Here is an 18,306-nt window from a genome sequence, read left to right as displayed (position 1 = left end):
CAGATGGTGCCATTGGCAAGTTAGAAGTTGATGGAGGACAATAGAACCTTAAGATACTACCTGCCCTGGGAGTCTATTTCATGAGACTTCCTCATACTATTTTAGGACCTCAAAAAATATAAAATAAATATTTTGAGGTCAACTAGTGACCTACACAGAACTCATCTGCATAGTAAATATTGTGGTAGCACATCCCATGGAAAACTTCCATTTAGGTTGTGCAGCCTTGGGATTCCAATATGAATAGTCAGTTTGTGCTTCAGATACATGATCGACATATTGCCAAAACCTGGGCACTTGACGAAGTTTTGTCCATTTCCTTTGTGTCCCTCAGTGCAGCACAAATGTAGATCAGTTTCTGTTTTCAGCTTTTCCTGACTGTGCTGCTACATATGTAAAGAATAAATGGGTTTAGCAATCTAATTCTATCAAACACACGGAATGCCAAAGCTTCAAAAAATAACAATCTGTTAGTGTTGATTCTGTATCTTGGACATCTTAAATTTTTTTGCAATCTGTGAAATTCCACTCTTTATTATTCACAATTAATTGGGATACTTTGGAAAATAAAATATACTCAAGTTCGGAATCACATACAATCAAGAAAATGTAAAATGCCATTCCTTTAGAATGTGAATGGACTGTTTTGTCTTATACTGGTTCTTGGGAATTACCAGTGAAAATCAACTTTTGAAAAATGTAAATAAACAGTTGAAAGCAAAGTAAGTTTGGTTTTTCCTAAAGGCATTCAAAAAAGCCTTGCAATTATTTTGAGATTATTTGGAAAATACTGACTGCTTTTTTTCTTGTCTACCAAGGCCTTTCATTGAGCCATAGAAGTAGCATTCCAAACCAAAAGGTGATTCTGTGTTGCAAATTATCTATGTTCCATGCTTTCATTTCCTATTTAACAAAGCTTTTTATGTTAAAGCCTATTGTATGCCAAGGGACTATTTTGTTAAACTATAACTTTGAATTAGAAATATGGCTTTTAGGTTATTTCTATAGGCAATCACCAATCTGAAGGAAACTGATTCCCCAGCACAACCTAAACTCTTGGAAAGTCATATGGTATTCATCAGTAATTTTCACTGTGTGCTTTTTTTTTTTTTTTCAGTAATAGCATTTTCACAAACGTGCACATTATTTACATGAACAAGTTGAATCATGGAAATGCATCAGTTGTACTACATTTGTTACCCCTTTCTAATCTGCTTATTCTCTTTTCTTTTTTCTCTCTCTGTGATCTCTATATTCTTATCATTTTCCTTATTTGAGCCATTCTTCTGAGATCCAAATCTTATTTTTCACCATGCTATAATGCATTAAATACACAGATTCACAGTCTGCTAGGGATGATTTTCCTCAGAGGTGATCATATTTTCTGACACACATGGAGTCTGGCTTTGGAAGAATAGGTGGCATCTTTCCATACTTTACAGGACAGGCCCTTTGCACAGTCACACCGCTGGAAAATTTCCAGCCCATGAGAGCCCTTCTTGCGCTGTTTGGTACAGACTTCCCCCTGATGGAGCACTGGTTTGCAGATTTTGGTCCAGAAGTGGCGAGCGCAGCAAAACCCTTCGATGCAGTCTGATGATCGTAGGCAGGGGTCTCCTTCATGCCCTGCAGAGATGGTGACCAAAAGATATTATTATGATACTAGGAAAAAATCCTACTTTGCAATCAGAGGTACATACAATACTTTTACTTGTACAGTCTTCCATGAAGTTATCATTTATGATGGGAAGTCTTGGATTCCTATCACTTGACTCTCCCTCTAATCATGTCAATCCATTATTGTCTATTTTGATTAGTTGCCGTCTGAATATCAAGTTTCATGAAGAGCTAGGACTGTGCTTCATCTTCTCTTTACTTTGGCATGGTTTGCTCTTAGATATTTCTCCGATCATTTTTGTTTATGAGGTGAATGAAAAATAAATAAAGAGAACTACTTTCAAGGAAATTAATGTGATACCTTCTTGGAAGGTGTAAATAAACTCTGTTTCAAGGAGAATGCTGAAAATCTCAGGGACACCTAAAACCCTGCATCAGTGTCTAGCCAGGAGAACAGAAACTCAAGATGGAAGATGTTTAATGCAGAGAAGTAGGCATGCAGGTGGTTGCAGGGCTAAGAAGGATCAGAGGATGGTAAAGCAACAGAGCAGGAAGCCACTACCACATTCAGACTGGAGGATCCAAAGGTAAAGGTCATGTCAGCATCTGGGGCCAGGAATCGCTAGCTGGGACTGGAATCCCAAAGGCCCTCCGGACAGGGGGTCTAGTACCGTTCAGTCTCTAAAGAGTTGTGAGTCAGAGCAGAGTAGAGAAAGGGCAGACAGCTCCAGAGTCAACCAAGAACCCATCATTTAAACATGTGGAAGAACAAATCTGGATATTTAATTCAGAAAAAAAGGCCAAGTCAGCAAAGAGCAAACACACATCACAGCTGGGTTGATGTGTCACCTATATAAAGAAGGGGTCAATAAACTTCTCTGTATTTTTGCCAGATTGTATATATTTAGGCTTTTTAGGCCATATGTTCTGTCACTTCTCAATTCTGCTGTCACAAAAGCAGACATAAGTAATGCCTACATGAATCGGCAAGTCTGTATTCCAGCAAAACATTGTTTTACGAAAACAGGCAGTAGGACAGACTTGGCACGCAGGCCATAATGTGTCAATCCTGGCCTAAAGGATTATCTGTCATCCCAGAAGGAACCAGTCCCACTGTGGGAAATGGACATGACCCACTAGCCATTGTCATAAGAGTTCTTCCTAGTTGCCATCAGAAAATTACACATAAAACTATATAAAATTATTAGTAAATTTGAAACTGTACTGTGACATAGCCATCTATTGGAATAAGGAAGGATACTCGTGTAATGACAAATGCATGTGAATTTGGTGGAATAGAAATAGGAGACTGAGGGGTGCCTGAGTGGCTCAGTGGGTTAAAGCCTCTGCCTTCGGCTCGGGTCATGATCCCAGGGTCCTGGGATCGAGCCCCGCATTGGGCTCTCTGCTCGGTGGGGAGCCTGCTTCCTCCTCTCTCTCTGCCTGCATCTCTGCCTACTTGTGATCTCTGTGTGTCAGATAAATAAATAAAATCTTAAAAAAAAAAAAGAAAAGAAATAGGAGACTGGGTAAAGACATAGATCTTCAGGGAGCATAGACAAGGGATAATTGCAGAGGAGCTGTCAATCTTTTTAGCACTATCCATGTCAACATTACTATTCCAGATCTGACTAATAGGTCAGGTATTCTATAGGACACTACCTCTGCAGAACATAAAAATGTGGGGAAATGTTTCTGTGGTCAAGAAATATGGGCACAGGGCACCTGGGTGGCTCAGTCAGTTAAGCCGCTGCCTTCGGCTTAGGTCATGATCCCAGGGTCCTGGAATCGAGTCCCACATCGGGCTCTCTGCTCAGCCAGAAGCCTGCTTCTGCCCCGTCCCCCCCACCTGCCTCTCTGCCTACTTGTAATCTCTGTCAAATAAATAAATAAAATCTTAAAAAAAAAAGAAAAAGAAAGAAATATGGGGACACACAGTGTTTAAAAACCTCATCCAGTTTTCCTCATTGCTGGGCTTCTCAGAGCCCTCAATATACCAATTATATAAAGTTCCCAAACTGGGAGATGCATTATTACAAAACTCTTGAACACAGCACAATTTTATTCGCAGAATGTCTTAAAGGAGTGATGTTCTACAGAATACACTTGAAAGAAGCCTCCTTTAAAGATAGATGTATTTCATGCCTTCAATGTTTTACTATTAGTAGTAAAGTTCTATAATTACATGCTTTCAAATTTTACTGTTAGTGATTAGGCTTCCAAAATATTTTGATGCAAGTAAGGGGATTTTATGACCATATAATCCTACTAGAAACCAATTATTTTTGATAAGTTGGTCTATAAATAGTGTATTACATGGTTGTTTAGTGAAATAAAATTTCTGTAAAGGTGAGAAAAAGATTCAAAAGCTTAGGGATGTAATCATATGACTGCAAACATTTAAAGGGAGGACTGTTTAGAAAATGGCATGATTGATCAGGGGTGCTGCAGTTCTCATAATATATATTCCTAACAATTTAACAGCTCTTAGAAACCTCCAGCATCCTAATAATAAATAATTAATAAATTCAGTTAAAATCTTGCCAACAAAGTAACTTCCTTGTTTTTTTTTCTAAAACCAATGCAATGAATTATCAATATTTTAATTCTACTTCCCTTCAAACAAGAAAAAGTAAGCATAGAGTTACAGATTTCCTACCTTTTATGTGTGACATCTTAGTGTGTGGTCTTCCTAGATTTTGCCATCCCAAGTCGTGGTTTGAGTAATGACCATGGTTTCGATCTCTATGTCGGGAGCCATCCAGAGCTGGGATGTGAGGGGTTAAGATGCTCTCAGTGACAGGGATGCAGATGCCTGGAGATAACGAATAAGTAGTTAGACTGATTCAATTCTATAAAGTCCGATGCTTATCCAGCCATTGTGCTGATGTGAGGTATGACACTATCTCTTATCTATTTATCTATTTACCTATCATCTATCTATCCTCTATTCATTCAGCTATTCTCTTATTTACATAAATAATATTGAATCATATTACATAATATGAAATAGAATTAAATCACTGAACCTAAGTCAGGCTTCCTTAATTTGAATCTCATCTCTCTCAAGACCAAGTGACTGTGGGCGAAAATAGGAATAAAAACACTTCATTAAGTTGTGAATACATGTGAAGTGTTTAAAATAATAACTTAGTATTAAATTAATATTAGCTATTTGTACTTTTAAAATGTCTGACCAGATATCCATCTTCAGGATCCAGTTTCCTTTGTTCATCAAAAATATAACCTTATTCTACATTATAAACATCTCTAATGGCATGAGGTCTTCTTCCCTTCACCTGTCCGAGGTACTTTCAATAGGACTCTGCCCAGAGGTCAGGAGCATGTATACAGCTAGAGGTCTGATTATCTTGGTTTATATGACTACGTTTATGTTTCTGATCACCTTCTGCAATTTTTTAATGGTTTTATCCTGTGTTGTCCTTGAGTCATTGATGAAATGATGATGTCATTTCACCATTATTGCTGAATTGTCTCCCTATAAATTCATTGAGATTGGGTGAAATCATGCTTATGGAAAGGCTGAGGAACAGACTCCTGCGTCTCTGTTTGGAGGAACCACTCACTCCTTCACTATGAGTGTGGTGCAGGGTGGGGCCTTTAAAAGAAGACACCCTGAATATAAGAGTCAAAGTATGGACCTGGAAGGACTCACCACCATATTGCTAAATCACAGCAGGTTCTTTGCTCTTCTCACATGTATTCACTTATGTGTTTATAGATACTCATATAAAACACTTCAGCATGGCAAATCCTAGATTGCCATAGAATATAAAATGTAGAAATAGAGATCAGAGCCCAGGAAAACTAGAATTGGGGAGGTAATCCAAGTAACCATACACCTATCTAAACCATGATCCAATCCCTGCCAGTTTGGAAAGGCTCCTTGCATTTCAGGGGTCTGGTTAAGGAGAAAGTAGTTGAATTAGCTAGACATGCCTCCTACATAAAAAGAAAGAGGCCTATTGACACTGAACTAGATCTTTACCATTATTGCAGCGGGTCCCGGGACAACACATGCCATCTCTATGGCAGCGCTTCTTTTTCCTTCGACACACCATGCAGGCCGAGGATCCTTGGTGGGGACTGTGGCAATATCTCCCAATTTCACATTCCTTATCACTGCTACAAGGGTAGGCCTGTCAGAAAGTGCAACAACAACACCAAACACAAAGTAGATTAGATTCCGTCACACTTAATGAAAAGTCAGTGTGGGAAATCATGGTGGGAAATACATCACAGTAGGTTTCTCGTCAAAGGAAATGTGCCATTGAAATCATGTCTGAGCATGGATCCTACATAGAGACATTTCCTTCATCGAGGACCCTATAAATATTGATTGTTGGTGGGGACAAAGATAGAGTTGATGCTATTCCAGTATTTTTGAAGACACAACGTTGGAGCTGGGATTTATATTTTGTGTGAGTCCGTAGAGAGCTTTTAAGAATAACTTTGGGGGCTCAGAAATAGTTGTAATTGTAATAATGACACTGATTTATGGTGTAAGTGAAACAGCTTCACTATTCCATTTTTCTTCTACTAAACTGGATAAGAAGAAGTTTAAATAAACAACAAAGGACTGTGCTAGAAGCTAAAACACATCTCCTGCCTCATGAGGGAACAATTACATTAAGAGTGACTCTCCACAAATTCTGTCCATGAGGATCATGGCAGAGAATCACTTCTAGAACAGTGTGAGGTAACAAGCTATTTGGCACAAAGAAATCAAGGAGCAGGGTCCTTATTCCAATGCAGGAGGTGAGCAGCAGTGGGGTTCTGAGTGGTAAGGGAAATGCTCAACTCCAATGGCATTGTGTTCTCAGGAAATGAAAAGGAAGGCTCTTTATATACAAAAAGAACCCTATGGCCTACAGCGCCTTCAATTTATACAGAAAGGACCCAGTGTCTCCATTTCTCACCATGTGAGGCTACTTAAACAGTACCCTAGATGATCTCCCAAAATAAAAATACATGCTCCACTTATGTACTCCTTGCCTCTTGGAAGTGTTCAGGACACCCAAAATGTCCCTGTCTGCAGAGACGGAGTTGAGAAATTGAACTGCCATGCCACACATCAAACTTCCTCATGTTTTGAAGCATGTTGACAGGGAGACTTATTTATAAGTTGTTTTTCTTTTCTTTTTGTAGTTCTTTCCTGTTTTCAGAGTAATGGATTTTTTTTTTAATTGAAAAATAAAAAAAGTAAAAAGAAGCTATGTAGTTGTTTTTAAGCCTGCATAAATGGTATGAAGGCAAACCTATGGGCTAAAGTTCTTGCGACTCTCAAATAATTAGTGGGATTTGAGTGCTTTGCTTATGAAATGAGGTCTGGTGACCTAGGTCTGCATGCATGGTCTATTTCTTTTCCCTTTTTTTCTCCCTCTCTTACACTCTCTTCCTTCTGCCTCCCACCCTTCTGCTATGTGTGGCTACATTCAGTGTCCCCACGTCTTTTTGTTTCCATCAGATCCTCTTCAGCTTAACAGAGGAAATAAATGTGAAGCTGATATGTAAGGTTGAAGACTACATATTCTATGGGAGAAAACACTTTCAGCTTGATTACAAGAGGAAAATCACAAATTTCAAGTTGCAAGTGCTTTTGAAGGATTATATGGTGGTCATGTTTGATGCCTACATTATAATTGTAGCCAAATAAAGTTATAAAATGAATTTTCATATTATTGTCCCATTCTGGATCTCCATCATTAGGCTTAATGGAGAATCTGAATGAGGTTAAATTCAGAATATTAGTCCATTTTTCAAGATTCCAAGACTGATGAAAACAAAACAAATGTCACTTCCCGCCTTGCCACACTCTTTCCCTCAAGCACTTTACTCCCTCCACAGCTAAACCCATTAATTTTAAGTGAAATACAATTCACATGTTTCTGATTCATTTACATTTATTTCATCAAATTGTTTTGCAAGAAACATTTGATGTCTTACAAGTTTTTTCTTTTTTGCTTCCTTAAAAATAGGTCATGCTCTTTCAATGGAAATACACATGTGTTACCTAAAACATCATGAGCAATTTGCAACACAAACAACAAATCTTCAAGAGATTCTGAATACAGAATAATACTTAATTCCATTCCTAAAAAAATAAAATAAAAACAATAGTCTATAAGGTAGCAAACAAGTTGCTTGCTAAAAATAGCAGTTCATTTTGCAGAAAATTGTAGAAGATACATCATTAACTTCCCATTCTCAGTTTGTGGCAAATGGAATTTCCCACAAATGCTTGAAATGGAAAATATTTGATGCATGGCACACCTGGGTGTCTCAGTTGGTTGAGCATCCGACTCTCGGTTTCGGCTCAGGTCATGATCTTAAGGTCAAGAGATCGAGCCCCACTATTTGTTCCACACTCAGCATGGAGTCTGCTTTAGATTCTCTGCCCCTCCCTCTTCCTCTGCCCCTCCCTCTTCCTCTGCCCCTACCCCCACTCTCTCTCTCTCTTTCTAAAATAAATAAATAAAATAATTTTTGTAAAAGAAAATATTTGATGCAGATGATATTGCAAAAAAGTAATATGTATAGTAGTCCTCTGTTTGAATGGGATCACAGTAAAAATCTCACAAGTTTTTCAGAGGAAAGCTTAGTTGGTCTAAGAGATAAAATATGTTAGAGGAAATACAGTGTTATTATGCTATTTTTGTAGTTTTACTTAAAGCCAATTTAAATAGAAATGACACAGGCAGAAAAAATGCAGAATTTTATGTGATAAAAGATTATTGTTAATGTGATCTTGCACTTGAAATGCAATCCCAGGACATAATATTGAGAGCAATTCTTTGACTATTGAAATAAAATTTTAATAATCAAAATGCGAGTTTATATTATATGGCTTCTAGTATGCTTATGAAACTCCTTGCTCCAATAAACAGCCTTCAAATATGAATAAAGTAAATGATAAGACAAATTGATTGAAGCAGGTCTTTGGGAAAGCAAAGAAGACGGGAGCGTGCTTCACCTTCTGAAATCATTGTCTCCCAAACCAGATCTACTCAGCCATATAGCTTCCTTTGGCATAACCATTAGCAACAAAACACAGAACATGGGAAAATATGGATCTAAACCATTAATAGCAGTTCTCATATTTTCAGCCTAATACATTATTTTTTAATAAAGAGCTTTAAATAAGACATTTTCATCTCAAGGATGAGTTCTCTGCAGCTTGCTAGTTTCTTCCATTTCCCCCTTAAAATGTCTGGAAATGCTATCATAGCAGGCAAGAGAGGAAGGGAGGTAGAACGGGAAGGAGGGAGAGAGAGAGAAAGAGAGAAGGGAGAGGGAAGCACATGGTTAAAGTAGTTATGGATGATTCTGAAGTAGTGATGACTGTGGCATTAATAGGCCACTGAAGGGAATTGTATACATTAATAAAAGTGCCATTCAGAAACTTTCCCATAGAAAAATCTTTATTTTCTGCTTACTTCAGCCTCAAAGCCTGCTGCTTTTCCCATCTGATGATGGTTTTATGGCATAAAAAAAATGAATTTGAATATCTTAGTTTAACTTTTCATTTAACAAAAGCAATAATATGCTTCCCTATTACTTATTTGTATAAATTAATAAGAAGACCAATTTTTTTACTTGCTATGGAAATTATTAATAGTGAATTTGCATGGTTCTTCATTGACTTGTCTAGATGAACAGTCTGAGGAAAGGTGACATTGGGCGGCATGAGCATCCAGGAATACTTGCTTTGACGCAAAAATCATTCATGACTTAGCCTCAGTCACAATTAGGACATGGGTTCATTTGAGACACCTAATAATAGCAGATGATGGGCCATGAATTAAGAATATATGAGAGCTGTCCATGATCAGGCCAAAAAACAAAGAAGTTTTGCCCAACCCCTTTTCTAGGCTAAAAATAGAATGATTTCTGTAAATAGCAACACTAGTTAGACATGAACTAAAAAAAGAGTGAATGCATTGGACACAGCTTAAAAATAAAGTCCACCAAACATGAGCATTTCTTTTTCGTATAAAGGATATTTTTTTTCTATCTGTTCCTCTGTGCTAATGCTGAATCATTATTTAAAATTCTAGCAATGAAATAAAGAGAGCACAAGTAACTTCTGAGGGTAAGTACTATGTGCTCAGAAGCAGAGAACTTGGGGATTCAGGGTCCTGCCCTGGCTCTCTGGCCTCCCTACAAGGTATGGTGATGAAGAGAACGATCTCGTGACAGTCTGAACCACACATAGATAAGGGATTTTCAGTGCTGAACTGTGCGCCAAATTCGGAGAAGAGAAAAGTAAACTTGGCCACTTCTCTCTCTAGAAGCCTGCAAATACCAACAACACGTCCTGGTGCAGCTGTGGCATAGAGAGAGAGAGTACGGCGGGCAACACGGGAAACACCGTAAAAAACATTTTCTCATTTCATTTCTCGACAACAGATTTGTGTCCCCTTAAACTCAATGTAATCAGAATTACAAGTAAAGGCCCATCACGCAATTAGTGATAATTAAATAATATTCTAAAGAATGAAATAAAATGAAATGTAACTCCATCTTATTTGAACTAATTGAGCTCCCCCCCCCTTTTTTTTTTCGATTATTCTCAAAACTGCAGGGAGAAAAAGACCTGCTAATTTGAGATTAAGATTCGGGGTGAAATTTATTCTAATTTTTCAGGGCTACCCATCCCTTTAAACATACAGATGTGACGATGACGGAATCAGACCCCTAAGAATAATGACACAGAAAAAAAGTGTTTTAGGGATCTCAGCAGTACCAGCTACTGAACAAAATTTTGGTCACAACTAAAACCTTAGTGTAGCTCCTGAGTTTTCAAAATAATGACCTTGTTCCTGTTTAATGATGGGGAGAAAAAAAAAGAGAGAGAGAGACATCACATAGTGTTCATGTGGGCTGGCCACCCATCCGGATTCTTGCAAGACCGTCCTAGTTTTGTTGTTATTGTTTTAATCGGGACAATCCTTTGTCCCCGCAAGCACTGTTTGTAACAATCGGAAGTTTTCTGGAGCCAGAAAAACATCATCAGCTGGGCAGGCAGAAGAAAGCCTGCAGGGGGACGACCCAGCTGTGGCAATGAAAAACATTTGGGGCGAGTAGATAGAAGGAGGTAGCTGCAAAGGATTGGGGAGTAGAATGTCTGGGGTCTCAAAGAGAAGATAGCAGAAGGTTGACAATTATTGGGAAATTGATGCCATCAGACTGGCTTCCCCTAGGTCCTTAAAGAAAAGATTAACTTCTCTTGCTCTGACGTTCCACATGATAGTTCTCTGTTTCAATGTATACCAAGGTTTGCTATCCTTTAAGGTAGTGATTTCAAAGTCAAACCTTAAGACTGCAGCTTCCAGAGGTGCGGGGACGTAGAACTCAATCTGGCTAATGTGTGGTTGTATACTACATGCCAAAGGCTGTGCCATGGGATCTTTCTCTTTGTCCACAATTACCTCTAGGGTGTATCTTTGAGGATTCCTGAACATAAGGCCAGGAGGATTGAGCTTCATTAAACTGGACGGAAGAAGTTCAGATATTTCATGATGTTCCAGATATGTGCCATGGGTTCATTAAGGTGGCTGTCTGGGTATTCATTCAATATCCAATAACTATTTATTTATTGGATTTATTTATTGAACATTTATTTATTTATTTATTGAATACCAGCTGCAATCCAGACACAACCAGTTCTGTGATCTATAAACATCTTCCCTGCACCATCCCTAAAATAGTACATTTAAAATAGTACATCTCACACATTTGACATGTAAAATTTTTCAGCATAATTTTAGTTTGTTTTATGAATATGTTTATAAGGTGAAATTCACAGTAATTTGACATGATTCAAAAAAAATAGCTTTTACCTACCTGATTGATTAATGCATACTGATCCTAAAATAAGTCACAACACAACCATGGATATTTTTCTTAGAGAAAGTTGGTTTTAGAAAACGTCTAGTTAACTCTTAAAATATATAAGTCATCACAACTATTTTTAAATACTCTGTATCCAGAATTTTCCAGCCAGGACCAAGCTTCACTTTTAAAGAATTAATGACAAAACAAGGAAAGGTGTGTTTAGGATATCCTAATCAACCATTAAGAACATCTTTGTTAAAACCAAAACTGCAAATTTTACTTTAGTCTGTCATCTATAATAGGTTTTATACTGCTGGTTAATGCAGTATATCAAGATTTGGAATGCATGACGATTTTGCCTTTTTTTCCACATAAAATGGCAAAAAAATTATTGTAAACACAGGCACATTCCCAGACAACTTAAAAAAAAAAATCATGGGAGTTAAGGATATGAAAATTGATTTCCTGAAAACAATTCATGCTGTGCACACCATGGAAAACCTTTGAGTACCTTTTCCACATATTCATTTTAGGGCTGGGGTTGTTAGATATTTGGTTTTTGACATGGAAGTCCAGAGCTGAGAGAATTCTGCTAATGCTGCCTGGATCATAAGTTAGGAAAGATGGATCTCTGCCAGTGGTCCATTAACTTCCCCAGTGTATTCAGAGAGCCTCACTGAAATCCTAAGAAACAATAATTCTATGAAATCAAGGCAAGGTCCTCCCTAACTTGGGTTTCTCTGCCTTGTTCTCTGTATCTCATTAAGCTGCAAGGAGATTCCTGGGAATTCTCTACTTTGAACACAGAACACATTCTCAACTGTAACATGTACATTGTTGCTATTGATCATGGGGCAATGGGCAAAGCCAACCCTTTCCACACAGTCTCAGCATCTAGAGAAATCAACACCTTCTAGTTTGCCTGATTTTTCCCCCCTGTTTTTGACCCATTTTCCCCTCATTTGGAATAGACAGGACAAAAACACTTCTGTTCCATGTTCAAAAAGCAGCATCTTGGGAGTGTTTTTGCAGCAATTCTTAGAGCCCTTTATCCTCCACATATAATTATAAAGACTTTTGTAATTTGGCTATTGGTGGAGTATAATTGCTCTAACCAAAGCAGAGGAAGAAGCCACACAATTTCAAGTTTTTTTTTTTTTTTCCAAATCCAGGATTGAATGTCTACAATATAAAATTTTCAGTGTAGCATTACACATTTTCCTGACCTCATGACCTTCAGAAAGGTAACGTGGTAGGAAGAATTTTGGAGTCATACTGCTGTTTGAATTATTCATTGTTGTAAGATACTTAACAGAGTCTCAGTTTCCTCCTTAATAAGACTGATATCATTCCTACCTTCAGCAGTGTTTCCCTACTTACCTAATCTTTAAAATCTCACGGGGTTTCTTTAAAAACTACTTACTCACAGACTCCTTCTCACAGAGACTCTAATTTTGTAGAACTGGATATGGTCCAGGAGTCTGTATTATTAATAAAATACTGTCCTGGTGATCATAGATAAGGTAAGATAGGGAAATACTGCTCTATAGAATTGTTGCAAAGATTAAGGATGCCTCTTGTATATATCTCATACAGAAAATGTCTGGTCCATATGAGATACGGACTCAATATTATCTTTCAGATAGATGCAGTCTAAGTGGGAAATTGGTTCCCTGACACATGAATCTAAGAGATTCACTGACAACTATTTCCTGACAGCTTCATCTTTACTCCTACTACGTAGCCACTGTGCTTAGGGATAGGCTTGAGAATTTCTGAAACTATATGGAAAAATAAAGTAACACATAACAAACACAGCAGTGCACTTTGGGAGAAACAAAGTGTAGCCTCAGAGCTGTCAACACATGCATTTTGGCTGGATTGTTTCATAGCCTCATGTGGTATACACCTGTGTCTTGTTGGCAATACACAGCTTTGCAGTTTTCTTTGCATCTTGTATCCTGTGGATCTTTACAAAACAAGTACTTTTCCTCCCCATATCAAGTATGATAAATAGATGATGTGTGTTTTTATTTCCTATTTCTTGTAGCGCATCAAAGTCCCTTTCCCATGAAAAGTCATATTCAAAATTCAAATACTGATGTTCAGGTAGTTATGAAAACTTAACATACTTTCAAATTGTTGTTTATGAAAGACCTTCCTTACAATTACAGAATAGGTCTGTGTTAGTAACTATTTCTGAGCCCAAGTGTAAACACTTGGGAATTTTAGATGTTACATGAGTTTGAGCCATTTTTCACTTGTAATATCATGGTTTATAAAAGAGAATAAAAATCCAGTGAAGATATAGGTTAATGAGTGTGTGAGTGTGTGTGTATATATACACACACATACATGTTTGTGTGTGTGTGTACAAAAGTTATCCAATGTATTACTTCAGAAAACCCAAGAAATGTATAGCAGAATTTACCCATGGGAAGCTAGGACAGAGAACTGCGAAAAGAGGAAAATTTTAGTTTCCATGTGAAGTCCTTTAAACATTTTCTAATTTGCACTAGATGCCTATATTATCTATGAAAATTAATATAATTTTTAAAAGAACTAATCTCATGAGATTCAGGATAAAGTTTCTTATTCCTTGCTAATTTATGTTTCATAGTTTTTGTAGTAGGAAGGTTTGGAAGAACTTGGGTTTCCTAGAGGCAAAATTTCTTGCAAGAGTATCAAAAATCCAGGGGCACCTGGGTGGCTCAGTGGGTTAAAGCCTCTGCCTTCGGCTCAGGTCATGGTCCTAGTGTCCTGGGATCGAGCCCCACATCGGGCTCTGTGCTCTGCAGGGAGCCTGCTTCCACCTCTCTCTGTCTGCTTCTCTGCCTACTTGTGATCTCTGTCTGTCAAACAAATAAATAAAATCAAAAAAAAAAAAAGAGTATCAAGAATCCAGACTGAAGTTTCCTAATTAAAAATTTTCGTTTTGTTTTATTGACATCACCTTATTAGCAGAATCAGACTATTAATATGTTTAAATTATACATAAACAATCCATTGTTCCAATAATTACTTAATTGAAGTATATTCAATTACTTAATTGAAGTAAAGTTATTCATTTAGTATAGAACATCAAACTATATACTTCTCCAATCTCATTTAATTCTCTTCCATCTCCACTAGGAATTAGGCTAGACTAATAATCAAATGGCCACTTGCTGCATTGTATTCTGATTTTGAGGAAACAGTTGATAGAAGCTAATAAAATTGAAAAGCTCATTCTTTTATGGTTGGGAAGATGGAAAAGTCACAACAAAATATAATTCTCAATATCCATTTGTGGTGAAAATACTCAGTTCTTAATTAAGAACTATTTTAAGTTCTGTATAAATATTGCTTGAAAATATAAAACATTACCATTCAAATTTAGAGTCATGAACAAGAAGGCAGGCAGCATTATTTCCCTCAAGGTGTGCTGGGAAGAGAAGCAAGGACTTGAGAAGAAGCATGGCCCAACATGATTCTCCAGAGGGTTGGAGCAAGAGCTTTACTAAATCATGACAGACACAAAGATCGACTTGACTAAAAATATTTTGATTAAAAAAGTGGGATCCAGGGGCGCCCAGGTGGCTCAGTCTGTTAAGCATCTGCCTTCAGCTCAGATCATGATTCCAGAGTCCTGGGATTGCCCTGCATCAGGCTCCTAGCTCAGCTGGGAGTTTGCTTCTCCCTCTTCCTCTCTCTCTGCCCCCCTCCCCAATCCATGCACTTGCACATGCTCTCTCTCACTCACAAATAAATGAAAAAAATCTTTAAAAAATTATTGAAAAAGAAAGGGGAAAAAGTAGAATGCAGAGGTGGTTCACAAATTTAACAAGAATCCTGCCTAAATAACTCATCTATTTCTGCCTCTGCCATTTGGAAGAAAATAAATAGTCAATGTGTGAAGTCTCTTGGACTGGAATCATTAGGACATGACACACTAGTGACATATGGAGGGACTAAATACAAGTTACATATGCAGCCGGGGGAAGGACTCTAACTCCTGAGCTTTGGATAAGCCAACTTATCTGTTACTAAGAGAAAGGAATGGAAGTCATTTAATCCATTATTTTCCCATCCCAATTCTTTCCCATTTCCCAGCTTGAGTCCTTCTCTAGTTATCTCGAGCTAATATTTATATAGCCTATAAAACAGGTTAAGAATCTGTGCCCCATGCCCAGGTTTCATTTTTAGTTTTATGGAGTGTTCAGTTGATGGGACAGGCCTCACATAGAAATTCACAAGAGGAGCACACTAAATAGACTCATATCATCATTTCTGAGCTCCAAAGTTCAGGGCAAACTGTGTTGGAGAGAGTTGGAACCAGTCTCCAGGGTCTCTAACATAACAGAAGGGTTAAAGCATCTGGGTAGAATAGTTGCCTGACTTCCTGATGGATGAAATTACAATAGCTAAGGCTACTCATTTATTTCAGACATTTGCAAGATGATTGGGTTCAAAAGCCCCAGCTTGGAGAGTACTTTTATTTTTAGGGTCTGCTAATAGCAATTAGGTGACCACATGTTGTTTATTAAAATAAAATGCTTTTCCAAAAAAAAAAATCCATATCTCAATACACACGTGGTCTTACTTACCAGCCTTCTACCCCCATGAACTACTTTAAATTCTTATTGTGTGGAAGAAGGAAGAGAAGGTCAGCACAAAAGGACAAAGGAACTTATTCAAGCAAACAGCGTGGCATAAAGACATCACTCATTGGTGTATAATCTACTTCTATCGAAAAATTCTATTTAAATGCTTTGTTACAGGGTTGGAAAGGGAGGAAATTATAGGCCAGATGACAGATTCTTTGGTTTGTGTGACCCTAGTGTTCAAATCTCAGCCTCAGAAATGTGGTACATCTTGTGATGACATATTCAATGTGTTAGTAATCCCAAAGAAAACATATTGAAGACGTTGGTCCCCCACGCCACCCACATCCCATACATCTGCTTTGCTGTGGTGACCAGCACATTCTCCACAGTGCAAGGGAGGTCAGATGATTTGTAACTAGATGGAAAAAAATGAAATCCTGTCTCCAGTTTTAAGTCACGTCCCCTCCATCCCTCTGTCCTTCTAGCCTGTGCAACGAGTATGCCCCTCTGTATTTCTGCTGCTTCCTTTGTTGGCCCTTGTTCATTACTATGAATCCCCAGATGAACTGGCATTGGACGCTTTTTAACACCTCTGTGTCTGACTCACATTCCATACTCTGTGGAAAATACGGGGCTTTAAAATGTGAGACAGGGGAGGGAGGGTGGGAAAGAGAAGTGGAGCACAACTAGGAAAGGGAGGACCACCCCCGCAACACACCTGGCCCTGAGGACCAGGGGGAGAGCTGTACCACCTCAGCACAATCCCAGTGCTATTGGCTTGTCAGAAGTCTAGGTGAACAAATGGAATAGAAATCATTAGCCCAATGGCTAATAGAGTTTTTAGACAATTTTGCTAGGATTGATCTGTAATCCTATACTTTTCTTAAATTTTGTTTTCCCTCCCATACAATGCTAAGAAGTTTCCAGAACTATGTTTGGAATACTATCTGAAATCTGTCCTGTTTGTTTGTTTGAACTGAAGGAGGCAGCTGTGTCACAATAAAGATGAACAGAAAACATTTTTGTTCTTACCATGACATATGATCCCCATCTCCCTTCCCAGCATTTGCATTACACATGCCAGCTATATGGGGCTACTTGCACATCCGTTAGCCATACTCCCTGAGGACTAGGCATTTGCACACATTTCTTTTTTTTCTGCCAAGAATACCTTTCCTCCATTTACTTCACATCCAAATAAATCCAACTCACTCTTAAGAGACTATATCAAGTAACTTTACTTTGGGAAAACCTGGGCTGGCTCCTCACGTCCAGCTGATTTGGGTGTTTCATTTTATCTGCTCCCTGTTAACACCTCATGCTTATCTATACCATGATATAGACTATGCTCTGTTCTTCCTCTGCCTTCTTCATATTCTTTGATTACAGAAATCATCTTTCACCTCTGTATCCTCAGTGGTCACATTGTGCCTGGAATAACAGCAGTCTGCATTTTGCCTAGTAATGAATTAATCAATGAGGTTTTGTTGTAAAACTGTTTGGAAATTTGTACCACAAATTGACAAAAATGCTCACATAAGTACCCATCAAAAGATGGTAAAAAAAAAAAAAAAAAAAACTACAAAAACTTGGAAATTACATGGTGAGTTTTTGGTATATATTTTGAGATGGATTTTTAAAAATCAGCTACATTCTACATAAACCATTTCTCATCTAGCACTGTATCCCTAAGGACATCATATGTGTTTCAGAAGAAAGGAGGTTGGTTGATAAGTAATTTTCCAGCCAGTGACTTGGCTTTATATTTTATGTGAAGCCTCAGATTTACATTTTCAAGTACAATCAGACATCTTCTTTATATTACATTCCTGTAGATATTTTTCACATGTAAATTATCTAAAATGAAAAGTAGGCTCTTTCATTTCTAAGTGGTATCAATGGTCTCTGCCAGAACCATCATGCTAACCTACTGGTCCTTCACAGCACTCACTCTGGATCTCACCTCTTTCCTAATTGTCCTCAAGCAATTGTTTAAGCCTATTGGTGGTGTGGAAACTATGACTCAGCACTTCTGAGGATCAGATAAAGCTGGTGACAATCCATCCTAGATGTTTCTTCCTAACTTTTCTTTGCCTTTCGCTCTTACTATTTTTCTCATTGTTGGATCATATTTGATAGTTTGCGTAGTTAACCCCACCTTTATGACATATTATTGCAAAGAAGGAAGAAGATGAGAGAGTAGCTCATGACAGCTTCCTTTCAACATGTTGGAGGTACACAGGTG

General features: G+C 37.9%; 1 protein-coding gene across 1 annotated transcript in view; it reads right to left on the bottom strand.

Moving 5' to 3' along the window:
- Window positions 1–1,221: 1,221 nt before the first annotated feature.
- LOC111157668 (dickkopf WNT signaling pathway inhibitor 2) overlaps window positions 1,222–18,306 on the bottom strand; it is a 99,243-nt gene continuing 82,158 nt past the window's right edge. The window contains exons 2-4 of the mRNA XM_022519287.1: window positions 5,627–5,777; window positions 4,277–4,432; window positions 1,222–1,626 (exon numbers count right to left, since the gene is read on the bottom strand). Of these exons, the coding sequence (XP_022374995.1) occupies window positions 1,376–1,626; window positions 4,277–4,432; window positions 5,627–5,777 (558 nt within the window). The 3' untranslated portion in view covers window positions 1,222–1,375. The remainder of the gene's footprint in view (window positions 1,627–4,276; window positions 4,433–5,626; window positions 5,778–18,306) is intronic.

The sequence above is a fragment of the Enhydra lutris genome, unplaced genomic scaffold (assembly GCF_002288905.1).
Source record: "Enhydra lutris kenyoni isolate GAN:26980312 unplaced genomic scaffold, ASM228890v2 scaffoldscaffold3, whole genome shotgun sequence".
Lineage (NCBI taxonomy): Eukaryota > Metazoa > Chordata > Mammalia > Carnivora > Mustelidae > Enhydra > Enhydra lutris.
This window is presented reverse-complemented; position numbering and strand designations above follow the sequence as displayed.